The sequence below is a fragment of the Panthera pardus genome, unplaced genomic scaffold (genome assembly GCF_024362965.1).
Source record: "Panthera pardus isolate Hobbes unplaced genomic scaffold, ASM2436296v1 HiC_scaffold_17, whole genome shotgun sequence".
Lineage (NCBI taxonomy): Eukaryota > Metazoa > Chordata > Mammalia > Carnivora > Felidae > Panthera > Panthera pardus.
Window position 1 is genome coordinate 92578182 of NW_026526732.1, and position 26345 is coordinate 92604526.

The following is a 26345-nucleotide window of genomic DNA, read 5'->3' on the forward strand; positions in this document are numbered from 1 at the left end:
ATTGTTGGAGCCAGTTGGCTAATATCTTGTTGAGCTTTTTTGCACCCATGTTCATCAGGGAAATTGGTGTATAGTTCTCCTTTTTAGTGAGGTCTTTTGTCCGGTTTTGGAATCAAGGTAATGCTGGCTTCACAGAGAGTTGGAAGTTTTCCTTCCATTTTTATTTTTTTGGAACAGCTTCAAGAGAATAGGTGTTAACTCTTCTTAAATGTTTGGTAGAATTCCCCTGGAAATCCATCTGGCCCTGGACTCTTGTTTTTGGCAGATTTTTTATTACTAATTTGATTTCTTTACTGGTTATGCATCTATTTCTTCCTGTTTCAGTTTTGGTAGTTTATGTGTTTCTAAGAATTTGTCCATTTCTTCCAGATTGTCCATTTTAATGGTGTATAATTGCCCATAATATTTTATTATTGTTTGTATTTCTTCAGTGTTGGTTGTGATCTCTCCTCTTTCATTCTTGATTTCATTTATTTAGGTCCATTCCTTTTTCTTTTTGATCAAACTGGCTAGGGGTTTATCAATTTTGTTAATTCTTTCAAAGAACCAGGGGTACCTGGGTGGCTCAGTTGGTTGAGCATCCGACTTCAGCTCAGGTCATGATCTCACAGTCTGAGTTTGAGCCCCACGTCAGGCCCTGTGCTGACAGCTCATAGCCTGGAGCCTGCTTTGGATTCTGTGTCTCCCTCTCTCTCTGCCCCTCCCCGCTCATGCTCTGTCTCTCTCTGTCAAAAATGAATAAACATTTAAAAAAATTAAAAAAAAAAAAGAACCAGCTCCTGGTTTCACTGATGTGTTCTGCTAGGTTTTTTTGGTTTGGATAGCATTGATTGCTGCTCTAGTCTTTATTATTTCCTATCTTCTGCTAGTTTGGGGTTTTATTTGCTGTTCTTTTTCCACCTGTTTAAGGTGTAAGATTAGGTTGTATATCTGAGACCTTTCTTTCTTCTTTAGGAAGGCCTGGATTGCTATATACTTCCCTCTTATGACTGCCTTTGCTGCATCCCCGAGGTTTTGGGCTGTGGTGTTATCATTTTCATTGGCTTCCATGTACTTTTTAATTTCCTCTTTAATTTCTTGGTTAGCCCATTCATAACATCCTTGTTCCAGTGTCAGTGAATGTGGTTGTTTCCTGGGGTTTGCTGGGACCTTTCCTGTGAGGTGGCCGCACAGCCTCTACCAAATGTCCTCCCAGCAAGGGAATCAACTCTCCCCGTGTGGTCCAAGGACTGCCTGGACCTCACTTTGCTCCTGGGAATTTGCCCTTCCCACCAGAGCACTGCCAGGTATCGAGCTGAGGAGTTTCAGACTCTGTGCTCCCTCTGTTTATAGATTCATAATGGAATTTAAACCCTCTCATTTCTCCTTTCTCCCTTTTTTGTTCAGTCCCTGCGGCTGTTTCCACTTTTCCACTTTTTGTCCAGCTGCTTTTGTGCGTGTGTGTATGTGTGTGTGTGTTGTTTTTAATTTTTTGATTTTATTTTTTTTACTTTATTCTTTTTCTTCCTTCAAAATGATGAAATGAAAGAATTCACTCCAAAAGAATGAGCGGGAAGAAACGACAGCCAGGAACTTAATCAACACAGATATAAGCAAGCTGTCTTTTCCTGTACTCTCACCCCATCTCCGTCCTCTCTCTGCAAGCAAAAACAGACCCTGCCCTCTGTGGCTTCTCTCTCCCCTAGTTCGTCTCTCTGCGCTATGTACCTACTGAGTTCTGTGGTTCATGTTGTGCAGATTGTTGCATTAATACTCAAATCAGTTTTCTAGGTTTTCAGGATGGTTTAATGTTGATCTGGCTATATTTCATGGATGCGAGACACACAAAAAAAATTCCATGCTGTTCTGTCATTTTGGCTTCTCCCTCTCTATTTACCTAATTTAAATAGGTAAATGCCCTAGTATGGAAAGCCACTATTGTAATATATTATACACATATATTTTATATATATATATATATATATATATATATATATATATATTTGATATATAGTCATTATACCTATCAAACTGGACCACTTTGTCTTTTGTCTCACTGGTTGTGTTGTTCACTATGCTAGATACATATCATCTTCTATCATGTTACTGTCTTCCCTTTATCCTTCTTACTGGTGTATTTTAAAACTACAAAAAAATGTTTTGTCTGGAAGGATAATGTCTACTTAATACTTTGTATTAAGTGATAAAAATGATGTGGCTCCAACTTCATAAACCATACAAACTTTTTTCTTCTTTAAAAATATTTTTTAATGTTTATTTTTGAGAGAGAGAGAGAGAGAGAGAGAGAGAGAGACTGAGTGTGAGTGGGGGAGGAGCAGAGAGAGGGAGACACAACATCCAAAGCAGGCTTCAGACTCTGAGCTGTCATCACAGAGCTTGACGCAGGGCTTGAACCCACGAACCATGAGATCATGACCTGAGCCAAAGCCTGATGCTTAACTGACTGAGCAACCCAGGCGCCCCTCATACATTTATTCATTTTAGTAAACATCTTTAAATAAATTTCCTTCCTCAGCAAAACCAGTTCAAAACATTATTATTTATTTAATGCCAAGACAATATGGTTTAAAAATAGTATTTCACCATTAAGTGCTATTTAAAATTACTGGAATTATTAATTTTGCAATGTTGAATGAGAAAGTGTTTTGTAGTAAGAGTGTCCAAATTCAGAAAAATGCTTCTGAACTAAGTATGCAACAGATTAATAGAAATACTTGAACTCTGTGTTATTTCTAGTTAATATTCATTTCTGCTTCCTTATTATGTATATTTTTAATATTAAATATTTAAAAAATCTATTTCTCTCATTTTTTATGTTTCCTTTATGTACAGATTATATCATATATGATTAGATCATTGCTGTAGTACCTGACACTTTAATGATAATTATACCATTACATTGGATAATTTTCTTCTAATTATTAAATTGTCAAGAACACTGATAATTATTAGCTTTTATGGAACATATATCTTTAATGGGAAAGATATTTGATTGGTTTTGACTCAATTACGAAATTAGTTTCAAATTATTACTGAGATATCAAAAGAAAAACCAGCAGTAAACCTGTGCTTTTGTCTTTACAGAAATGATTCATACCTCTTAGAAAGTGAACAGGGCACATCATTTGTCCCACAGATTTCATGCACATGTTATCCATACCACTCTACCTTAATTTCCGTCACTGAGTTGGGTAGTTTCTCCTATGTACCTACAGCAGACGCTTGTCTTGCTTACTATAGAATTGCCTTTCAAATCAATATACTCACTACATCAATTTTCATGGAATTCTTTTTTTAATGCTGTCAAAAAGGGAAGAAAAAATGAGCTAACTACATTAAGTGAAAACTCCATATATAACCAAAATCATTGAGAATGTTAACAATGTGGGGGTCACAATGCATGAGAAAATTACTGCCAAAATCCAGCTAACCAGGAGTACTATTAATGAGTATGCTGGAGAATTAACACATATGTCAGGAATAAAACCCAGTGTTGATAACACAGTGGCTCTCATCCCTTTCTGCTTTTCAGCTGCTCTCAAGCCATAGCAAACCAATTTACCCTAATAACCCAAAACAAAATACTCAGTGGCATTCAAATTATTGTAACCTAAATGCAAATACATGGAGCATGAATTTATGCTTGTTTGATTGTTGTTTGATTGTAACGTTCAAAAGAAATTTGCTATGTACCTCTAGCAAACATTAGAATCCTTTTGAAATCCATGTGGGTTACTTCAGTTTTTATGTTACTTTTCCTGTCATATTTATTCTTTCTCATATGTTCAACCAACATGTATTAAGCATCTGTGAGGTGCCAGACCTCTTCAAGAAGCTGGAATGTGTATTATAGAACAAGTTCTTGAGTTTCAGAGAGCTCCTTTTCTGGTAGATGTAACTATGTAGACTTCTTAACTCTATTTGCAAGTAGAAAAACTAAGTGGCCATAATTAGCTACCATAGCTCTGTCTAATAGAAAAGTAATGAGACCGTGTGTGTGTGTGTATGTGTGTGTGTGTGTGTTTTAAGTTTCCTAAAAGCCACATTAAAAAAGGCTAAAGGAAGCAGGTGAAATTAATGTTAATATGTTTTAACTCTATGTGCAAATTATTATGATTATAGTATGTAAGTAATAAAATTATTAGTTATTTTACATTTGTTGAAAATTCAATGTGTATTTTGCACTTATAGTACATTTCATTTGAGGCCAGCCACATTGCAATGCTCTGTAACCACATGGGGCTAGTGGCTCCTGTATTGAACAGTGAAGATCAAGAGAACAACTAACATTGATTTTAGTATTTTTCATTATTATAAATTTAGAATCTCTAAAGAGCCCAAATTCTGTGTTTTTTTTTTTAACAAGAGTCCTGTTCTTTCAAAGTGTTTTTAATATTTTAAATTATTGTCCCGTGGCAATTTTGTTTGTTTTTCCAATCCTAGAAAACCAGTTTTACTTTTAGTATTTTGAATATTGTTATAGGACGACTCTATCTCTTAGCAAAATGATATTCAAAGTTTTTCAATTTCAATCGACCAACAATAGTGTACTGATAGATTATTTATAAGTAGTACAGTAAATATATAATATAGTTATATATTTTTTAATGAGTGAGCTAGTTGCTTAGTTGTATATTTAGTTAGTTTTACATACTTACCATTATGTTTATATTAAGATATTTAACAAAACCAATAGTTCTGTGTGAGCATAATACATATTTATTTTTATTGAATTAGATACAAATACTGTTCACATAGTTTTTAAACTGTGGTAAAAGTAATTTTGGGGAAGTATTGACATTCTATAAAAATTGAAATAGGCATAAATTGACATAGATCAACATAGCCAAGAGTAATAACTGGATTATAGTCTTAATAGCAAGAAATAACCTAAAGGTTGTATGATTTTCATATTCCCATAGAGTTACCAGTGTGTGTGCTTAGCTGGTTGGGAAGGAAGTTTTTGTGAACAAGAATCCAATGACTGCAAAATGAATCCTTGTAAGAATAATTCCACCTGTACTGACCTTTACAATAGCTATCGGTGAGTAATGTGTTTATAATTTTCTTCATGAAATCACTTGGAGTGTTCGTGTCTTTGGGATAATTCCAGAGATTATTTTCACTTTGCATCCATTAATTAAAAAAATGATCTCAAGATGAACAGCCATTTTCTGACAAGATAGCGTCAACATTCATTTGAAATTTGTGTCAAAAGTCGTAAATAATATTAAACTTGGAAATGCAATGTCCAAATCTGACACGTTACAAATGTCTTCACTTCTTCAAAACATGCCTTTGTCATCTCAATGTTGTTTTGGATCCCTCCATGCAAAATGGGTGCCACAAATGACTTGTTAGTGGGTCTACTGAATTAAAACTTTCAGTTTATTATCCAGAGATTATCATGAATTTGGATTACTTTAGTCAAATTATTGATGAATTTTACATTAATTACTCCACATATCCCATAATCCAATTGTTTTAGTTTTAGATGAGAAATCTGAAGAAGCTCTAAGTAGAAATTCTGAGTAGTTATTACTATTATTTGAAACATTTAGTAACCAGATCAATATTGGTAAAAAATAGCTTTTATCCTTTAACTTGTTAAGGTGTAGAGTGTAGAGAACTATACACTAGGTCTCTCCAGCAAAACCAGGTTTAGTGTAACTAGAATGATTTTCTTCTTGTCACAGAATCAGATTAATTGAATATAAATATATTTAGGTGATCATTTTCTCAGGGATAAATCAAAATGATTTCAGAGTGTCCTCTAAAATAACTTGTACTGGGGCGCCTGGGTGGCTCAGTCGGTTAAGCGTCCGACTTTGACTCAGGTCATGTTCTCACAGTCCGTGGGTTCGAGCCCCGCGTTGGGCTCTGTGCTGACAGCTCAGAGCCTGGAGCCTGTTTCAGATTCTGTGTCTCCCTCTTTCTCTGACCCTCCCCTGTTCATGCTCTGTCTCTGTCTCAAAAATAAATAAATGTTAAAAAAAAATTTAAAATAACTTGTACACTATTCCTCATTTTTGGTGACTGAAATGGGACATAAGATCCAGAGTGATCAACAATAGGCAGTTTATTTCCTTTAAAGGCAATTCTGAAATAATCTGGCAATAGTTTGATTTATATTTCAATGACAGAGAAAAAATTAACAATTTTATTAATGTAGAAAAACTCACAATGGTATCAGTTGACACTAGTTTAAAATATGTAAAAATGTAAAAAACCAGAGCTACTTTTTGTGACATTATCAATTTTTAAAATTGACATATCATCATAAATTAATATTAACTGGCTTTCCATCTATATAGTAGGAGAAACAATCCACTTTTGTTGAACTAGGAAAGGAAAACTTCCCATAGTTTCTATGCTTATTTTACTTTTCTTAAATGATTCTTTTTATTATAACCTACAAATTATGATATACTATATATACATATGTATATAAACACATATATGTATCAAAATTCTGATATATACTTTTTAGCATTCAGCTTTTTATGTAATTCCTAGCGATAATTTGTTTACGCATTTGTGTATGTGTGTACTTACTGTCAATCACCTCCAGACAAACACCAGCAGGGACATACCTGTGGTTGAAAAAGTTGGGTTTATAACTCATTGCCATAAGGGAGAACACACACCATTTAAATCCATGTAGCATCTCAGTAAAAGGATGCTGGAAGGACTTAGAGGTTTGAGTTTGTGAAATATAACTTTGAAGAGGGTTTACAAAAGTGGGCCTTTGGCCTGGATAAGGAGACTGTCAGGAAGTGGGAAGAGTTGCCTACATTCATAATAAATCTTACCTAGAAGAAATGAAGACTGGACAGAGTGAAAGCTAAAATTTATAGAGACAGCAACCATTTATATCAACCATGATAGGAGAATGCTTGGCCATTCCTGTGGCTTAGATGGTGTTCAAGTTTTTGTCACCATTTAGATATGATTGTGGGGTAGGGTTGTCTTTGTAATGATTAATCAGGGTAGTGGAGTAACTATGTCTCATTTTGATGTTCTGTGAAATTGTCTGTTGAAATGTTCACCAGGAGAACACCAAGATCTACCTGTAAACCTGCTTATAGTGCCTGACCAGCTCCTGGGTACCCTGGATGTTAGTTTTTGCTTTCTCATTCCCAAAATACATTATCATGTAGACGTGCAGAAAAAAATGTATATGTATGTGTGTATTTATATGAAATCTGTGACTTATGTTTGTCCACCTATTTGTCCAAAATACCAGAGTGAGAATAAATATTAATTATCCAACACGATAATACTTTTATTTAGATAATTGCTATTTGCTATTTGAGATAGACATCTTGAAGATCTAAAACAAAACAAGCAACAAAGTTTATGAGGCTTAATTAAAATACATTTTAATATTCATGAGACACAATCAGTCTTTCTAGATAACTTTGACACCACTAATTGTGAACTCTTAATGACTTAAATTTATAAATGTATCAGAAGACATTGCCACTTAACATAAACTCATACAGTCATTTTATCATTCCTCAGATTTTGATAGATTATCCGTTTGGGGTTTGGTTTTCTCTTCTTTTTCTAGTTTTAAGGTGAATGGTTCCATCATTGAATTGAGGTCTCTGTTCTTTTTTAATACAGGGTTTACAGCTGTAAATTTCACTCTAAGCATTGGTATCATTTTATCTCATATTTTTTGACGTTTTGTGTCTCTCAAAATAATTTCCTAATTTCCCATGTGATTTATTCTTTGGCTCACTGGTTTTGTTAAACTTTCACTTATTTGTGAATTCCCTAGATTTCTCTTGATCTTGATTTCTACTTTTATTGTGGTAAGAAAACTTATTTTGTGTGAGTTGAGTCTTTTAAAATTTACTGAGGCATATATTATAACCTAACATATATTCTATAAGTACTTGAAAAAAGTGTGTATTCCACTTTAGCTGGAATGTTCTATAGGAGTCTTTTAGGCCTAGCTGGTTTATATCTTAATCAAGTCTTCTATATCCTATATCTTCTGCGACTTTGTTCTAATATAGAGTTAAAGTTTGCAATTGTTATTGTTTACCTGTTATTGGCTAATTTAATATTGTTTATCCATTTAATCTGCCATATTTTGCTTCATTTACCTAAGTTAGATCTTAAGGCTCTAGGATCTAATTGTTAGATCTTACTGATGGATTTAAATATTTATAAAACGTCCTTCTTTGTCTTGAGTAACATTTTTTTGTCTTAAAGTGTATTTTGCCTGATAATAGTATAGCTGCCTCAGCCCTTTGTTTATTATTGATGGCATAGTGTATATTTTCTGACTTTTTAGTTTTAACCTACTTGTGACTTTGAATATAAAGCTTGTCTTTTATAGATAGGATATAATTTGACTGTTTTTAAAAATCCACTCTGTCAATCTCTACCCTTATTGGAATGTCTCCTTAGGTTACATTTAACATTACTAATGAAATAAAGTTTATATGTGTAGTTTCTTTTTTTTAATATGTTATATTTTTGTTGTTGGTGCTGTTCCTCTCTTTCTCCATTATTGGCTACTCTTGCATTACTTCTTTTTCTGGTATTACACTTTAATTTCTTTTTATTTTTTACTTTGCATTTGTACATAGTTTCTTAGTAGTTGTCCTATAGATCACAATTAACTTCTTAACTTAAAACAGTCTCCATAGTGTTAATACTGACTTAATTTCAATAGTATACAAAAACTTTGCTCCACTATAGCGTTATTCCTTCCCACATCCTTCAGGCTTTTGTTGATTATAAGCCCATCAACACAATGTTATAGTATGTTTTATGTACTGTTTTTTAAATCAGATAGGAAACAAAAAGAGGATAAGCAAAAATACATTTATACTGTTTTTATACTTGCCTATATAGTTACCATCACCAGTGCTCTGTATTTTTGTGTGTGAATTGAAATTACTGCCTAGTATCTTTTCATCTTAGCCTAAAGGATTCTCTTTACTATTTCTTAGAGGGCAGATCTGCTATTGATGAATTTTCTGTTCTGTTTTATCTGGGAATGTCTTAATTTCTCCTTTAATTTAAAGGATAGGTTTAAGAGGTATAGAATTATTGGTTGACAGTCTTTTTCTTTCAGCATTTGAAGTACATCTGGACTGCATGGTTTCTGATAAGTCAACTGTTAATCTTATTGAGGATCCCTTGTGCATAATGAATCATTTTCTCTTGATGCTGCCAAAATTCTCTGTTTGTCTTTTGAGGGTTGACTATCATGTGATTAGCATTATATGTCTTTAAGTTTATTTTCCCTGGAGCTCATTGATCTTCATGGGGGTGTGGATTAATAATTTTCATCAAATTTACAAAGTTTGGGCCTTTATATCTTAAAATAGTTTATATGTCTTTTTTCTCTCTCTCTCTTCTGGTTCTAAAACTCTCACGTGTGTATGTTAATGTTCTTAAGGTGTCCCACAGGTATCTGAAGCTCTTCATTTTTCTTCCTGATCTCTAGGATCAATAATCTTAATTGATTAACTTCAAATGCACTGCTTCCTTCTTCTACCAACTTAAATATGGTGATGTGCCCCTCTCATAATTTTTTTAATTTCATTTTTTATACTTTTAACTCCAGAATTTCTATTGCGTTCTTGTTTATAATTGATATCTTTTTATATTCTCAGTTAGACAAAACATCAATCTCATATATTCCTTAATCATTTAGATATGGCTTCAATTTTTCTTTGATCACAGTTATTTTGGCTAATTTAATATCTGTGTTAAGTAAATCCAATATTGAGGCTTCTTCAGGAATAGTTTCTACTGGTTGCTTTATTCCTATAAATGGGTCATACTTTTCTTTCTCTGTATGACTCATCATTTTTTTATGAACACTTAACCTTTTAAATTGGCAAATCTGTAAATCACATCCTGCTTCTTCAGAGTTGTTACAGCATTTTTTATTGTATTTATTTTTTGTTTTTGCTATTGTTTCGTGATTTTTCCAAAAGAGTTAAATTTATAAATTATCGTGTCACACGTGGCTATTCAAGTCTCAGCGTGGCTAATATAGCAGTCAATGAATGAGTTAGCAGAGACTTTTTTTATATTTCCTCAAACTAGTAAGTCTTCTAGCTTTACTGAGGGACTCTGTGTGTATATGTTGAGGTATGCAGTCAACACTCAGCCAGGCATTTTACAGTTCTGTCGTACTCTCCAGTATCTGCTTTCACGGAGGCTCAAGGTCAGTCAGAGATAAGAGATTAAGGTCTTTTCATGTGTTTCTTAGTCCTGTCCACACTTTCATTTCCCAAGAATAGGTCTACCTTTTCAAAGACCTCCATGAACATCTCATTCACCACTTTTTACTTTAAGTATATTGGTCAGCCTCTTAGCCTTAACTGGAATCATCATTACAAGCAGCTGCAATGTTAGGCAATTACCACTGACTGTTATTAATAAATTCCCTTTATAAGGACTTTTTGAAAAGAGTAAGTTTTGAGTCAGATCAAATAAATTCTATTCCTGAAAATGGAACTTTTCCATTACCAGACCAATGAAACAGTGACATTCCTGGTAAGGATCTTTTGGGTGAGCTCTAAACCTGTAATGCCCCTCAGTGGCTGTTAGGCTGCTGATTTCACAGATGCCATAACTGCAGTGCTGTTGGTTTTCAAGTCTATTGAAGAGCTGGGGAAAGGGGGATGGGAATACTGGACGTAACCACACAAAGCTGACTAGGTTTATGAGAGTCAACCATTTTTCTTGTAGAAACACTCAGATTTTTGCAAGTCTTTAGTTCATTTATAGAGTTCTGAGAGAGTTGATTGGATGTTATTGCCAGTGTTTTTGTTTCTTTTATGGAAGAGTAGATATTCAGAAGTCTTTCATCTATGATTACTCAAGTAATTATACCAAATTACATTTTATATTATTTATATGGGACAAAGAGAAGACAGAAACAGAGACAGAGACAGAGAAAGCATGGATTCTAGAGTTGCACTATCTAGATATAGGATATCAAGTCCTATCCTTAAAGATTAGTGTGAATTGGGTTAAGGAATTTTATTTATATCCCTAAGTTTTTTTTTAATCTAGAAATTGTGAATAATAATAGTTATAATTCACAGAGTTATGATGTTAATTAAATACAATTCTGTATACAAAGTATTTAGCTCATTTATTGATGTATATTAAATTCTAAATATCATTAGCTTTTATTATTCCCAACATTGATCTTGTTTTCAAACTATATGTATGAATAAAACTAGAGCAGTATTTTATAAATGATGAATCTGTGGGATCATATTGATATCAACTCGTTTCATTTTATATATTCATGTGTAGAGCAAATGAAGAACATTAAAAAGAGATTACATTATTCTTTGTAACTAAGGAAGAATTTAGTTAGAGTTTAGTGCTCTTTGAAGCTTTCTCACAAATTTCCACTGAACAAAAATTTCAGGGCTCTCAGTAAAAGATACAATGAACATCTTACTTCATTTTATGAAGAGTCAGTCCAGAGAAAACTTAACAGAAATTGCAAGGAAGATGCTTAAATTTCATGCTTTTGAAGGAATTCACATTGTGTACCATAATGAGTGCTTAACATAGCAAATATTTTTAATAGGTCAAATGAAAATTGCATTTCATTGACTATATGCTTATATCCCTTGAGAACAAAAATGTTATGAAGATGAGTATTTGCCAGAATATCGAATCCCTTAGGTGATTTGTGTGTTCTGAGTTACTGAACTACCTACGTGTGCTCATCTCTAAACAACTGGAGTTAACATAGTTTAGTGTTTACACAGTTTCAAGACATTAAAAAGCAAAATGGGCTAGGGATGTAATTTGAATGCTGACTGCAACCTGCCTTCTGCTATTCCTGGCATGGTTTAGAATTTAACTGCCTTCTTTATTTCTGATTTTTCTTCCCCCAAAGCAGAGTCAACAGCTTTAGCTACAGATGGGGCTCTGTATGGCAGTTATTGGACCCAGATGCCACACTCTGGAACATGTTTTGCCAACAGCATCTGGCTCCTTTGCTGTCTGTGTAATTGGCATCCGTGTTGATGCTTTGGCCTGTTTTTCTTATGGACACTACAAAGTAGACTTTCAGACGACATGAAGGTTTGTTCCCAGTTGACCATATGATTTTTTTTCTTTTTCTCAGTTTATAATTTGTGCAAATGCATCCTAGATGCCTTAAATTATGTAACACTATGTATTAGAACTTTTCATGCTTCTTATAAGGATATGTTTAAAATTTTTTGAATGGATATGACTAAATTTTTTTTGAAATTTAATGAGTAGAAATAAAAATCTATGTTGATCAATGTGTTTTTAACATATTGAGTGAAAATACACAAGTCTGTATATTACTAGAGATCTGGTTTTTTTTTTTCCTTCTTAAAAATTTTGCTTTTGTTTTATTTTCTTTGTGCAAGGAGCCCAAACTGCTAATATAAAAGTAAAATAATTACTAATATAAAAGTAAAACTGTAACAGAATTTTAATCCAGGCAATGGCAATACAATATCTGCCTTTAGCAGATGGAAGATTTTTCCTTAATGAAAAAAAAACAGAATTTGGGGGCACCTGGCTGGCTCAGTCAGTTAAGCATCAGACTCTTGATTTCAGCTCAGGTCATAATCTCACAGTCATCAGATCTAGCCTGTGTCGGGCTCCACGCTGGTCATGGAAACTGCTTGGGATTCTCTCTCTCTCTCTCTCTCTCTCTCTCTCTCTCTCTCTCTCCCTCTCCCTCTCCCTCTCCCTCTCCCTCTCCCTCTCCCTCTCCCTCCCCCCACTCTGCCTCTCCCTCTCCCTCTCCTTTTCCCTGTCTCACTGTCTCTCTTTCCGCTGCTTATGCCCTCTTTCTCTCAAAAAATCAAATCAAAACAAAACAAAAACTAGATTTTTGAACAAAATATATGTTGGTATGTAGATTTTCACCTTCTTTTTGGATAGCTACGCCATATTTTATTTTGTGGATATAACACAGTGGCAGTTTTTAATTTTTTCCAGTATGAACTATTATTTGGGGAAATTAATTACATGTGCCTCTTTGCACACATATGTTTGTATATTTGGACATTAAATTCCTAGAATTGAAAATGCTGGATCAAAGTGTGTCAATCTTTAAGATTTAGACAGATTTTATCAAATTAATTTTATAAGCAGATTTAGTATGACATTCACATGAGCAATTAATGAAACTCTATGTACCATACACTTCTAGTTTGTATAAAATCTCTCAGTGAGGTTTTATATATGCCTGCTTTAAATATAAGAAAACCAAGACTTGGATATTTTCAGTAGCATAAGCAAAATCACTGTGTTAGAAAAGTGCAAACCTAAATAGACCAAGGTCTGTGTGACTCCAAATTCATGATTTCAGATGATTGCCAACTGGTCTTGCCTTTAATATAAAATCATACATATATTGTCACTGCCTACGCCTCAGTTTCCAAGGGAGAGCAGCCATCACTGTAGTTCCAATGAATTTATGAATGATTAAATAGTTCTCTTTCAGTGGAAAAGTTGGAAACTGACATAGTTCCAATTTCATCAAAAAAGAGTAACTCAAGGAGTAAGTGACAGATGAATACATCTTATGAGCAATTATAACTTTACAAATAGGCTTTAGAATTCACTGATTAAGTAAAATTGCTTTCTGATAACAATAGTACAAAGGAAGGGAAGGGAAATCACTGTATTTTGTAGTTAAGGCTCTTAGGTTATATGTGGCATGGTATTATGTTATTTGAAGATAGTGATAAAGTGAAATCACATTCAAAAACCATTTTTGAATGAATAAATGAACTCTTTTATTCATTGAAGCTAGCTTGAAAGGTAAGAGGAAAGAGTTTTATTTGGCACAATGTTATTTTTCAGAATAAATCAAGTTCCTGGTTGTTTCCTACTTTCAAAAAGTCCCCCATATAGACTTTGTATTATTAGTTTGTTAGGCCAGTAGTTAGTGTTCCTTACCTTCTGTTGTATCACCACAGTCTCTGCCTTCATCTTCTCATGGCATTCTTCCTATGTGCATGTCTCTGTGTTCATTTCTTCTTTTTGCTAAGACATCAGCCATACTGAATTAAGGCCCACTCTAATGACCTCACTTTAATTCGATTTCCAAAACAGGTCACTTTCTGAGGTACCAAGGGTTAGCACTTTAAGATCTTAGGAAGACCCAAGGCAAATTATTACACCCTAATGTATTCTGACTACAGATATTAAAACATTTTATAGGGGCGCCTGGGTGGCTCAGTCGGTTAAGCGTCCGACTTCAGCTCAGGTCATGATCTCGCGGTCCGTGAGTTCGAGCCCCGTGTCGGGCTCTGGGCTGATGGCTCAGAGCCTGGAGCCTGCTTCCAGTTCTGTGTCTCCCTCTCTCTCTGCCCCTCCCCCGTTCATGCTCTGTCTCTCTCTGTCCCAAAAATAAATAAACGTTAAAAAATAAATAAATAAATAAATAAAAACATTTTATATAACCATAACAGCCCAGAATTTTAAAATTTAGCATAGATATACATATAGTCTCTTGAATTTTATTTGCAAAGCTGTGTAGGAACATATTTAAAGATTATTTTTATTATATAAAACAATAGCTAGAGAAAGTATTTGCATTAGGTTATCTCATTATTTCATATAAACCTTAATAAAAGTCTAAATTAAAAATGATATCATAGGGCACCTGGGTGGCTCAGTCGGCTTAGCCGATTAAGTGGTTAAGCATCTGACTCTTAGTTTCAGTTCACGTCATGATCTTATAGTTAGTGAGTTCAAGCCCCACATCGGACTCTGCACTGACAGCATGGAGTCTGCTTGGGATTCTCTCTCTTTCTCTGCCTCTACCCTACTCTCCCTCTCAAAATAAATAAGCATAAAATATAAAATAAAATAAAATAAAATGTAAAGAGAAGGTAAAGTAAAATAAAATAAAATAAATAAAATATTATTGTCTTAGAATGCGTTTGTTTGCTTGTCTTTAACATTTGTTTTAAAAAAAAAATGTTGACGGGGTGCCTGGGTGGCTCAGTCGGTTGGGCATCTGACTTCCGCTCAGGTCATGATCTTGCAGTCTGTGAGTTCAAGCCCTATATCAGTCTCTGCACTAACAGCTCAGAGCCTGGAGCCTGTTTCAGATTATGTCTCCCTCTCTCTGTCACTCTCCTGTTCGTACTCTGCCTCTCAAAAATAAAACAAAAATAAAAAAATAAAAAAGTAAATTTAAATGCTGAATTGTTTTATACAAAACCAGAGAAATCATAAAATTGAAGAAAAATGTAAAATAAAAGCAAAGCAATCCAAAAACACCCAAAAATGGTTCATTAGAAATTAATTGAGAACTACCATTGTTTGCTTCAGATGTGATGTTGCCTGTAAGAGTAATGACTATGATGGGCACAAAATGTTAAATTAAGATTTAAGGGTTTTGCTAATAAATTATTTTTTGTTGAACCATGGAAAAAAGATAGTTAACAATTGTACCAAAAGGGAAAGAATGTAAATGTTAGTCTTCTTTATGCAAAATCTGTATTTTCTTTTTTTTTCCTTGAATAGATCATTAATTAGAATTTCAAGTCATGTTCTTAAAAATAATAATAGAGTATAATCAAGTACACTAGTCCCCTGCATTTTTCTCATTTTTCTAAATAGCCTATATTCTCCTACTGTTTCTTTTTTTCGCCATGGAGTAGACAGGGCAATCTTTTAAGAGAAACACCCTCTACATAAGTTACTCAATTGTTTTTAAGTTTTTTATTTTTTAATTAGAGCATAATTTACATGTAATATTATATAAATATCATACATACACAATTAAAAGAGTTTTTGCATTGTAATTACCCTTGTAAAATACTACCAAAATCAAGATATAGAGCATATCCATCAATGCAGAAAATTTTCTGTCTCTTCATAGCTCATTTCTACCCTCCTTCCTCCTACTATTTATTGAACTTTTAAAAATTGTGCTTTTATAATCATCTCTGAGTAAACTATTCCAAATACCACTAATACATTTCTTTTAAGCACAAAAAATAAACATACACTTATACGTTGTTTTTTAACAAAGAGTTTTTATAAATATTACTCATTTTCCTTTTACTATAACTATGTCCATATGATATATTGTTATTATTCCTTTTTCATTCATGAGAAAACCAAAAGTTATATAACTCAACTGATTTTTCAATGAGATGTTATTAACAGCAGCAGTATAGAATTTAGGACCTCTCCGGAACTCAACACTTTCCATTATTTCTGATTGCCACCTGCCATTCTTTTCCCTCTCAGTGGTAAAATAACTGTTCAATGTTAGGTTTTTCCTATACTGAGGAGTCTCAATATAAATTTAATGATGAAAACTTGCATATCTATATTTATTATACAAAATTGTTTCATTCTCTATGAATTGATCATGCAGATAAATTGACAATTTTTTTCTAGTATATTGGAAACCTGTATTAGTTTTCTTCATGGTTATTTCTTTTCTTTTTAGAGGGTCATTGTCTTCAAATTAGCATAAATGTCAAAGTGGCTTTGATTAGAAGTAATTCTGAACTCTCTAAAACACTATTGTTTTAGTGACACTATATTGTCATTCAAAATATAGAAAAAAGACATCTTTAAGACAATATGCACATTTACTGAATATACCTTATAATATTAAACATGCAGACATTTTACTCTGAAAATAAGATCTTTAGCAGGTTACCTAAGGTACATAATGAAAACACACCTTCATAGTCCTAGATGCTTATGAGAACATTCAAATATTTAATATTATTATATTAATTATATAATTAATAATTAATTAATTAAAATTAATAAATAATTAAAATTTGCTGATATTTCAAAAGCATGCCAGGATTCAGTAGTTTCCAAAGTAAGGAGACAGCTGATATGTAGCAAAGGCCTAAACAAAAGTTAGAAATCCATTCCATGATTTTTCTCCTAGGTCTTTGTCTAGAGCCCATTAAGTGAGCTAGTCAAAAAAAATTTTTTTTCACAAAGTTACCATGTTACTTTATGCTTTCAAATTGCATACAGAATCAGTTTAAGAAATGTTCATTTGAAAATTTCTTTATCTCCAGCAAAGCCATACTTGAAGATATGGCACATTATGTTTCCCAATGTCCCACATTAAGAGTGAGGCATACCTTTTTTCTTTGACTTCTATATGAAAAAATATCTCTCTTCAGAGGAAAACATATGCTTTATTTTAACAGAATTTATAATTGTCTAAATATTCTACCTATTTAGTCTTGATTTTTCTTTTCTTTTATTTTTTGTTTTATTTTTAATTTATTTTTATAAGCCTATTTTTTATTATTATTTTTTTTCAATATATGAAATTTATTGTCAGATTGGTTTCCATAGAACACCCATGCTAATCCCAAAAGGTGCCCTCCTCAATGCCCATCACCCACCCTCCCCTCCCTCCCATCCCCCATCAACCCTCAGTTTGTTCTGAGTTTTTAAGAGTCTCTTATGCTTTGGCTCTCTCCCACTCTAACCTCTTTTTTTTTTTTTTTTCTTCCCCTCCCCTATGGGTTTCTGTTATGTTTCTCAGGATCCACATAAGAGTGAAACCATATGGTATCTGTCTTTCTCTGTATGGCTTATTTCACTTAGCATCACACTCTCCAGTTCCATCCACGTTGCTACAAAGGGCCATATTTCATTCTTTCTCATTGCCACGTGGTACTCCATTATGTATATAAACCACAATTTCTTTATCCATTCATCAGTTGATGGACATTTAGGCTCTTTCCATAATTTGGCTATTGTTGACAGTGCTGCTATAAACATTGGGGTACAAGTGCCCCTATGCATCAGTACTCCTGTATCCCTTGGGTAAATTCCTAACAGTGCTATTGCTGGGTCATAGGGTAGATCTATTTTTAATTTTTTGAGGAACCTCTACACTGTTTTCCAGAGTGGCTGCACCAATTTGTATTACCACCAATAGTGCAAGAGGGTTCCCATTTCTCCACATCCTCTCCAGCATCTATAGTCTCCTGATTTGTTCATTTTGGCCACTCTGGTGTGAGGTGATATCTGAGCGTGGTTTTGATTTGTATTTCCCTGATGAGGAGCAACATTGAGCATCTTTTCATGTGCCTGTTGGCCATCCGGATGTCTTCTTTACAAAAGTGTCTATTCATGTTTTCTGCCCATTTCTTCACTGGGTTATTTGTTTTTCGGGTGTGGAGTTTGGTGAGCTTATAGAATTTGGATACTATCCCTTTGTCCGATATGTCATTTGCAAATATCTTTTCCCATTCTGTTGGTTGACTTTTAGTTTTGCTGGTTGTTTCCTTTGCTGTGCAGAAGCTTTGTATCTTCATGAGGTCCCAGTAGTTCATTTTTGCTTTTAATTCCCTTGCCTTTGGGGATGTGTCAAATAAGAAATTGCTACGGCTAAGGTCAAAGACGTCTTTTCCTGCTTTCTCCTCTAGGGTTTTGATGGTTTCCTGTCTCACATTCAGGTCCTTTATCCATTTTGAGTTTATTTTTGCGAATGGTGTGAGAAAGTGGTCTAGTTTCAACCTTCTGCATGTTGCTATCCAGTTCCCCCAGCACCATTTGTTAAAGAGACTGTCTTTTTTCCATTGGATGTTCTTTCCTGCTTTGTCAAAATTGAGTTGGCCATATGTTTGTGGGTCTAGTTCTGGGGTTTCTATTCTATTCCATTGGTGTATGTGTCTGTTTTTGTGCCAATACCATGCTGTCTTGATGGTTACAGCTTTGTAGTAGAGGCTAAATTCTGGGATTGTGATGCCTCCTGCTTTGGTCTTCTTCTTCAAAATTACTTTGGCTATTCGGGGCCTTTTGTGGTTCCATATGAATTTTAGAATTGCTTGTTCTAGCTTCGAGAAGAATGCTGGTGCAATTTTGATAGGGATTGCATTGAATGTGTAGATAGCTTTGGGTAGTATTGACATTTTGACAATATTTATTCTTCCAATCCATGAGCATGGAATGTTTTTCCATTTCTTTATGTCTTCTTCACTTTCCTTCATAAGCTTTCTATAGTTTTCAGCATACAGATCTTTTACATCTTTGGTTAGATTTATCCCTAGGTATTTTATGCTTCTTGGTGCAATTGTGAATGGGATCAGTTTCTTTATTTGTCTTTCTGTTGCTTCATTATTAGTGTATAAGAACGCAACTGATTTCTGTACATTGATTTTGTATCCTGAAACTTTGCTAAATTCATGAATCAGTTCTAGCAGACTTTTGGTGGAGTCTATCAGATTTTCCATGTATAATATCATGTCATCTGTGAAAAGTGAAAGCTTGACTTCATCTTTGCCAATTTTGATGCCTTTGATTTCCTTTTGTTGTCTGATTGCTGATGCTAGTACTTCCAACACTATGTCAAACAACAGCAGTGAGAGTGGACATCCAAGTCGTGTTCCTGATCTCAGGGAGAAAGCTCTCAGTTTTTCCCCATTGAGGATGATGTTAGGTGTGGGCTTTTCATAAATGGCTTTTATGATGTTTAAGTATGTTCCTTCTATCCTGCCTTTCTCGAGGGTTTTTATTAAGAAAGGATGCTGAATTTTGTCAAAGGCCTTTTCTGCATTGATTGACAGGATCATATGGTTCTTATATTTTCTTTCATTAATGTGATGTATCACGTTGATTGATTTGCGAATGTTGAACCAGCCCTGCATCCCAGGAATGAATCCCACTTGATCATGATGAATAATTCTTTTTATACGCTGTTGAATTCTATTTGCTAGTATCTTATTGAGAATTTTTGCATCCATATTCATCAGGGATATTGGCCTGTAGTTCTTTTTTTTTTACTGGGTCTCTGTCTGGTTTAGGAATCAAAGTAATACTGGCTTCATAGAATGGGTCTGGAAGTTTTCCTTCCCTTTCTATTTTTTGGAATACCTTGAGAAGGATAGGTATTATCTCTGCTTTAAATGTCTGGTAGAACTCCCCTGTGACCCATCTGGTCCTGGACTCTTATTTTGGGAGATTTTTGACAACTGATTAAATTTCCTCGCTGGTTATGGGTCTGTTCAAGCTTTCTATTTCCTCCTGATTGAGTTTTGGAAGGGTGTGGGTGTTAGGAATTTGTCTATTTCTTCCAGGTTGTCCACTTTGTTCGCATATAATTTGTCATTGTATTCCCTGATAATTGCTTGTATCTCTGAGGGATTGGTTGTAATAATTCCATTTTCATTCATGATTTTATCTATTTGGGTCATCTGCCTTTTCTTTTTGAGAAGCCTGGCTAGAGGTTTGTCAATTTTGTTTATTTTTTCAAAAAACCAACTCTTGGTTTCATTGATCTGCTCTACAGTTTTTTTAGATTCTATATTGTTTATTTCTGCTCTGATCTTTATTATTTCTCTTCTTCTGCTGGGCTTAGGCTGCCTTTGCTGTTCTGCTTCTATTTCCTTTAAGTATGCTGTTAGATTTTGTATTTGGGATTTTTCTTGTTTCTTGAGATAGGCCTGGATTGCAATGTATTTTCCTCTCAGGACTGCCTTTGCCGCATCCCAAAGCGTTTGGATTGTTGTATCTTAATTTTCGTTTGTTTTCATATATTTTTTAAATTTCTTCTCTAATTGCCTGGTTGACCCACTCATTCTTTAATAGGGTGTTCTTTAACCTCCATGTTTTTGGAGGTTTTCCAGACTTTTTCCTGTGGTTGATTTCAAGCTTCATAGCATTGTGGTCTGAAAGTACGCATGGTATGATCTCAGTTCTTGTATGCTTATGAAGGGCTGTTTTGTGACCCAGTATGTAATCTATCTTGGAGAATGTTCCATGTGCACTCGAGAAGACAGTATATTCTGTTGCTTTGGGATGCAGAGTTCTAAATACATCTGTCAAGTCTATCTGATCCAATGTATCATTCAGGGCCCTTGTGTCTTTACTGACCATGTGTCTAGATAATCTATCCATTTCTGTAAGTGGAGTGTTAAAGTCCTCTGCAGTCACCACATTCTTATCAATAAGGTTGCTTATGTTTGTGAGTAATTGTTTTATATATTTGGGGGCTCCTGTATTCGGCGCATAGACATTTATAATTGTTAGCTCTTCCTGATGGATAGACCCTGTGATTATTATATAATGCCCTTGTTCATCTCTTGTTACAGCCTTTAATTTAAAGTCTAGTTTGTCTGATATAAGTATGGCTACTCCAGCTTTCTTTTGGCTTCCAGTAGCATGATAAATAGTTCTCCATCCCCTCACTCTCAATCTGAAGGTGTCCTCAGGTCTAAAATGAGTCTCTTGTAGACAGCAAATAGATGGGTCTTGTTTTTTTATCCATTTTGATACCTTATGTCTTTTGGTTGGTGCATTTAGTCCATTTACGTTCAGTATTATTATAGAAAGATACGGGTTTAGAGTCATTGTGATGTCTGTAGGTTTCATGCTTGTAGGGATGAATCTGGTACTTTGTCTCACAGGATCCCCCTTAGGATCTGTTGTAGGGCTGGTTTAGTGGTGACGAATTCCTTCAGCTTTTGTTTGTTTGGGAAGACCTTTATCTCTCCTTATATTCTAAATGACAGATTGCTGGATAAAGGATTCTCAGCTGCATATTTTTTCTGTTCATCACATTGAAGATTTCCTGCCATTCCTTTCTGGCCTGCCAAGTTTCAGTAGAGAGATCGGTCATGAGTCTTATTGGTCTCCCTTTATATGTTAGAGCACGTTTATCCCTAGCTGCTCTAAGAATTTTCTCTTTATCCTTGTATTTTGCCAGTTTCACTATGATATGTCATGCAGAAGATTGATTCAAGTTACATCTGAAGGGAGTTCTCTGTGCCTCTTGGATTTCAATGTCTTTTTCCTTCCCCAGATCAGGGAAGTTCTCAGTTATTATTTCTTCAAGTACACCTTCAGCACCTTTCCCTCTCTCTTCCTCCTCTGGAACACCAATTATGCGTAGATTATTTCTCTTTAGTACATCACTTAGTTCTCTAATTTTCCCCTCGTACTCCTGGATTTTTTTCTCTTTTTCTCAGCTTCCTCTTTTTCCATAATTTTATCTTCTAGTTTCCCTATTCTCTCCTCTGCCTCTTCAATCCGAGCCATGGTTGTTTCCATTTTATTTTGCAGCTCATTTATAACATTTTTTAGCTCCTCCTGGCTGTTCCTTAGTTCCTTGATCTCTGTAGCAATAGATTCTCTGCTGTCCTCTATACTGTTTTCAAGCCCAGCGATTAATTTTATGACAATTATTCCAAATTCACTTTCTGTTATATTGTTTAAATCATGTTTGATCAGTTCGTTAGCTGTCGTTATGTCCTAGAGATTCTTTTGAGGGGAATTCTTCTGTTTCATCATTTTGGATAGAATTGCAGGGCATTTCCCCTGTGCTGTCTTGAATAACTTGAGTTGGTGGGCGGGGCCACAGTCAGACCTGATGTCTGCCCCTAGCCCACCGTTGGGGCCACAGTCAGACTCGTGTGTGCCTTCTCTTCCCCTTTCCTAAGAGCGGGATTCACTTTGGGCTGGCATGGCCTGTCTGGGCTACTTGCACACTGCCAGGCTTGTGGTGCTGGGGATCTGACATATTAGCTGGGGTGGATGGGCAAGGTGCATGGGGGCAGGACGGGACAGGCTCAGCTCACTTTTCCTTTGGTGATCTGCTTTGGGAAGGACCCTGTGGCACCGGAAGGGAGTCAGACCCGCCACTGCTGGAGGGATGGATCCACAGAAGCACAGCGTTGGGTGTTTGTGCGGTACAAGCAATTTCCCTCACAGGAACTGGTTCCCTTTGGGATTTGGGCTGGGGGATGGTTGAGGGAGATGGTGCTGGCAAGCACCTTTTTCCCCGCCAACCTGCACTCTGTTGTCCGGGGCTCAACAACTCTCCCTCCCGTTGTCCTCCAGCCCTCCTGCTCTCTGAGCAGAGCTGTTAACTTATAACCTTCCAGATGTTAAGTCCTGCTTGCTGTCCAAATACACTCCATCCAGCCCCTCCGCTTTTGCAAGCCAGACTCGGGGCCTCTGCTTGGCCTGCGGGCTGCCCCTCCGCCCTGGGTCCCTCTCGCAAGTCCCTATAGTGAGCACCGCCTCTCTGCCCTTCCTACCCTCTTCTTTGGGTTGGTTGCGCTTGGCTCCATAGACTCCATTCTGCTCGTTTTCTGGTGGTTTTCTGGGTTATTTAGGCAGGTGTAGGTAGAATCTAAGTGATGAGCAGGACGCGGTGAGCCCAGCGTTCTCCTACACCCCCATCTTCGCCCTCCCCTCTATAAGCCTATTTTTTAAAGAAAAGCATGTATAGATATCACTGTGGTGTATATTAAATTTGACTTTGATCTTTCTGGCAGCCTCTCTTCTGCTCTTCCACCTGCAAGCAGATGGGGATATTATTCTTCCAGCCCAGCATGGTGTCTGCTCCCTGCGCTGGCTCTCAGGCTCGCTCTTCCTCTCTCACTGGCCCCCTCTCTGGGGCTCGCCCTCTCGAGCTGGCAGCTGTGCGCTGGGGGCTGCTCAGCAGGGCTGGGGTGCCGAGGCCGGTCCCAGGCACATCGAGGCAGAGCCGGGAGCCCCACACTTGCCTCAAACTCGCTGGCGGCTCCAGGTGGCAGTGGCCAGGCCGGGCAGGCGGGGCTGCCGGCGCTGCAGAAGCAGCAACCGTCTCTGTGTGGACCTGAGGCCGGGCCTGGCCAGGGGAGGGACGCGTGCAGACCGAGAGCTGGAGACTGCAGAGCCCCTGAGGGGTGGGCCCCGGAGGGAGGAGTGGGCTCCTGCCGCCGCCTGGTCTTGATTTTTAAAGTAATCGTAATGTGTAGCAATTCTTTACAAATATTAATCTTTAGAGTCTCTTTTTTCAAGAGTTTTAAACATTATGTTTGCACTTCAGTTTTTCCTGGAAGACCCTGTTTTATGGGTTAAAGCCACTTGAAATATTTTGAGCATGTGAATAAAAGTCCTATGAAATGTGATTTGGGGGGTTTACCTCACATAAAATATACTAGGATTGTAAACATTTCTCTGTATTTCTTTACAATACACTGGAGGTTAGGACTTAAATGGTATTGTGGCAGGTTGTTAATCCTTGATTTATAAAATGATTAAGAATACAGCTATTGTTTTGCCCTGAACCAAAAACGTAGAATAAAAATTGAACATAAATGGCTCTCAAAATACTTTTCAATTAAAAATAATTAAGGGAGAAAAACATCTGTGTATGTATACACACATATAACCCGTGTGTGTGTGTGTGTGTGTGTGTGTGTGTGTGTGTGTGTGTAAATTATCTAATTTCTAGCACCAAACCTTGCACCAGTGTTCCTTCAGTGTTTCAAACACACTGAAGGTTGTTTTGTTGTTTTGTTTCATTTTTGCTTGTTTTACTATTCTTTCTGCCTGATATACTACATCTTTTTCCATCTCTCATCCCTTCTCCCAAAGCCTTTAAGACTTAAATATCACCTTAATATGGTCTATAATAAACTTCTCTTATTTCCAGTCCGGTATCCCATATTCTTTTCTTACTAGAATTACCACACTTTGTAATTTTGATGTTTTTTAAATCTATTTCTTTACTTTATGTCCCTGTCCTTTACTAGACTTATGCTAAAGTGCTTTATTTCATTAAAAAACTACACTACACCAAGCATCCTGCATGCTTCAAGAACCTGATGAAGGCTGTAAATAAATAAATTAATGACTATACATTCAATTAGTTATAATGAATAAATGTGCACATACCTAGGCATTAAACAAATTCTGGTTTGAAATGTATTTTTTTGATAACTACTAAATATTCTTGTCCTGATTACCACATTCTTGCTTATGGTTTAAGCGCTATTGGACCTTTAACTTATCATTATTATTATTTTTAGTCAGTATGTCTGTCCTCTAGCACCAACTTTTGAGGATAGACATGTATTGCTATTCATTTCATTTAAATTATGTACTTGGTACAAGTTTTTTTTTCTTTCTTTTTGTTTGAGTTTATTTATTTATTGGGGGGAGGGGCTCTGAAAGAGAGGGAGGGAGAGAGAATACCAAGCAGGCTCCACACTATCAGTGCAGAGACTGACACAGGGCTCGAACTCACAAACTTTGAGATCATGACCTAAGCCAACATCAAGAGTCAGACGTTCAACTAGGCACCCCATGAATTGTGCTATATCCTTTTTTTTAAAGTTTATTTATTTTGAGAGAGAAAGAACATCAGCAGGGGAGGGGCAGAAAGAGAGGGAGAGAGTGTATCCCAGATGTGACTTGATCCTACAAATTGTGAGATCGTGACCTGAGTGGAGATCACGATCAAGAGTCCAGATGCATAACCACTGATCCCCAGCAAGATATATTTTTTTAAAGAAACAGATCTCTTGAAAAGGATAATTTCCTTGTCTAGCCTTCCTTAATTATTGAAATCGAGGTGAAATTGCTTTCTTCAGAATCTGGGTTTCTATTTTTTCTGAGAATTTCACATTCTTTTGGATACATTACATCTTCTGTGTGGGCTTCACACTTTCTTATTTTAATGTATCCTTAGTGAATTGATTATTTCTTCTCTGTTCTCATTCAATTTCAGATTTTGTCTTCTCAATGACCATATATTGATCTGGCTCAAACTCTAGCCAGGCCATTTTTTTCTGAATACATCTGTATACAGACTTAATTTTTTTAGAGCACTTTTAGGAGTACAGAAAAATGGTGCAGAAAATATACAGCATCCCCATATAACTTCCTGCCCCCTTCATACACACAGTGTCTTCTATTAGGCAACTTTTAATGGTATCTCCTATTTTTAACATCTTACATTACTTTTATTGTTTATTAAAACTGATAAACTGATATTAACACGTTATTGCTAGCTATAGTTCATGGTTTGCATTAGGCTTCATTTTTTTGTGTGTGGTACAGTTTTATAGGTTTTGACAAACGCATTCAACATTATACTTGCATACATACAGAATGGTTTCACTACCCTAAAAATCTCTGTGCTCCACCTATTCATCTTCCCCTCCCCTAATTCTCTGGCAACACTGATATTTTTACTGTATTTATGAGTTCTCCCTTCCCAGAATGTCATATAGATAGAATCATAGTATGTAGTTTTTTGAGACTTATTTCTTTCACTTAGCAGTATGCATTTAAATTTCCTCTATACCTTTTTATATCTTGATAGCTCATTTCTTTTTATAGCTGAATACTACTCCATTGTATAGGTAATACTATTAGTGTTTTGTTTCTTTTTTATCTGTTTACCTACTGAAGGACAACTTGGTTGATTTCAATTTGGGGAAATTATTAATAGGCTACTATAAATGTCCATATGCAGGTTTTATGTGTATACATGGATTTTCAACTTATTTAGATAAATGTCTAGATCTAGGAGTATGCTGAATTTTATGGTAAGCCTAGGAATGTTT

General features: G+C 35.6%; 1 protein-coding gene across 1 annotated transcript in view; it reads left to right on the top strand.

Moving 5' to 3' along the window:
• Positions 1 to 26345, top strand: part of LOC109248239 (protein eyes shut homolog) — a 301776-nt gene that overhangs the window by 144509 nt on the left and 130922 nt on the right. Inside the window, exon 4 of the mRNA XM_053905309.1 lies at positions 4923 to 5044. Within this exon, the coding sequence (XP_053761284.1) occupies positions 4923 to 5044 (122 nt within the window). The remainder of the gene's footprint in view (positions 1 to 4922; positions 5045 to 26345) is intronic.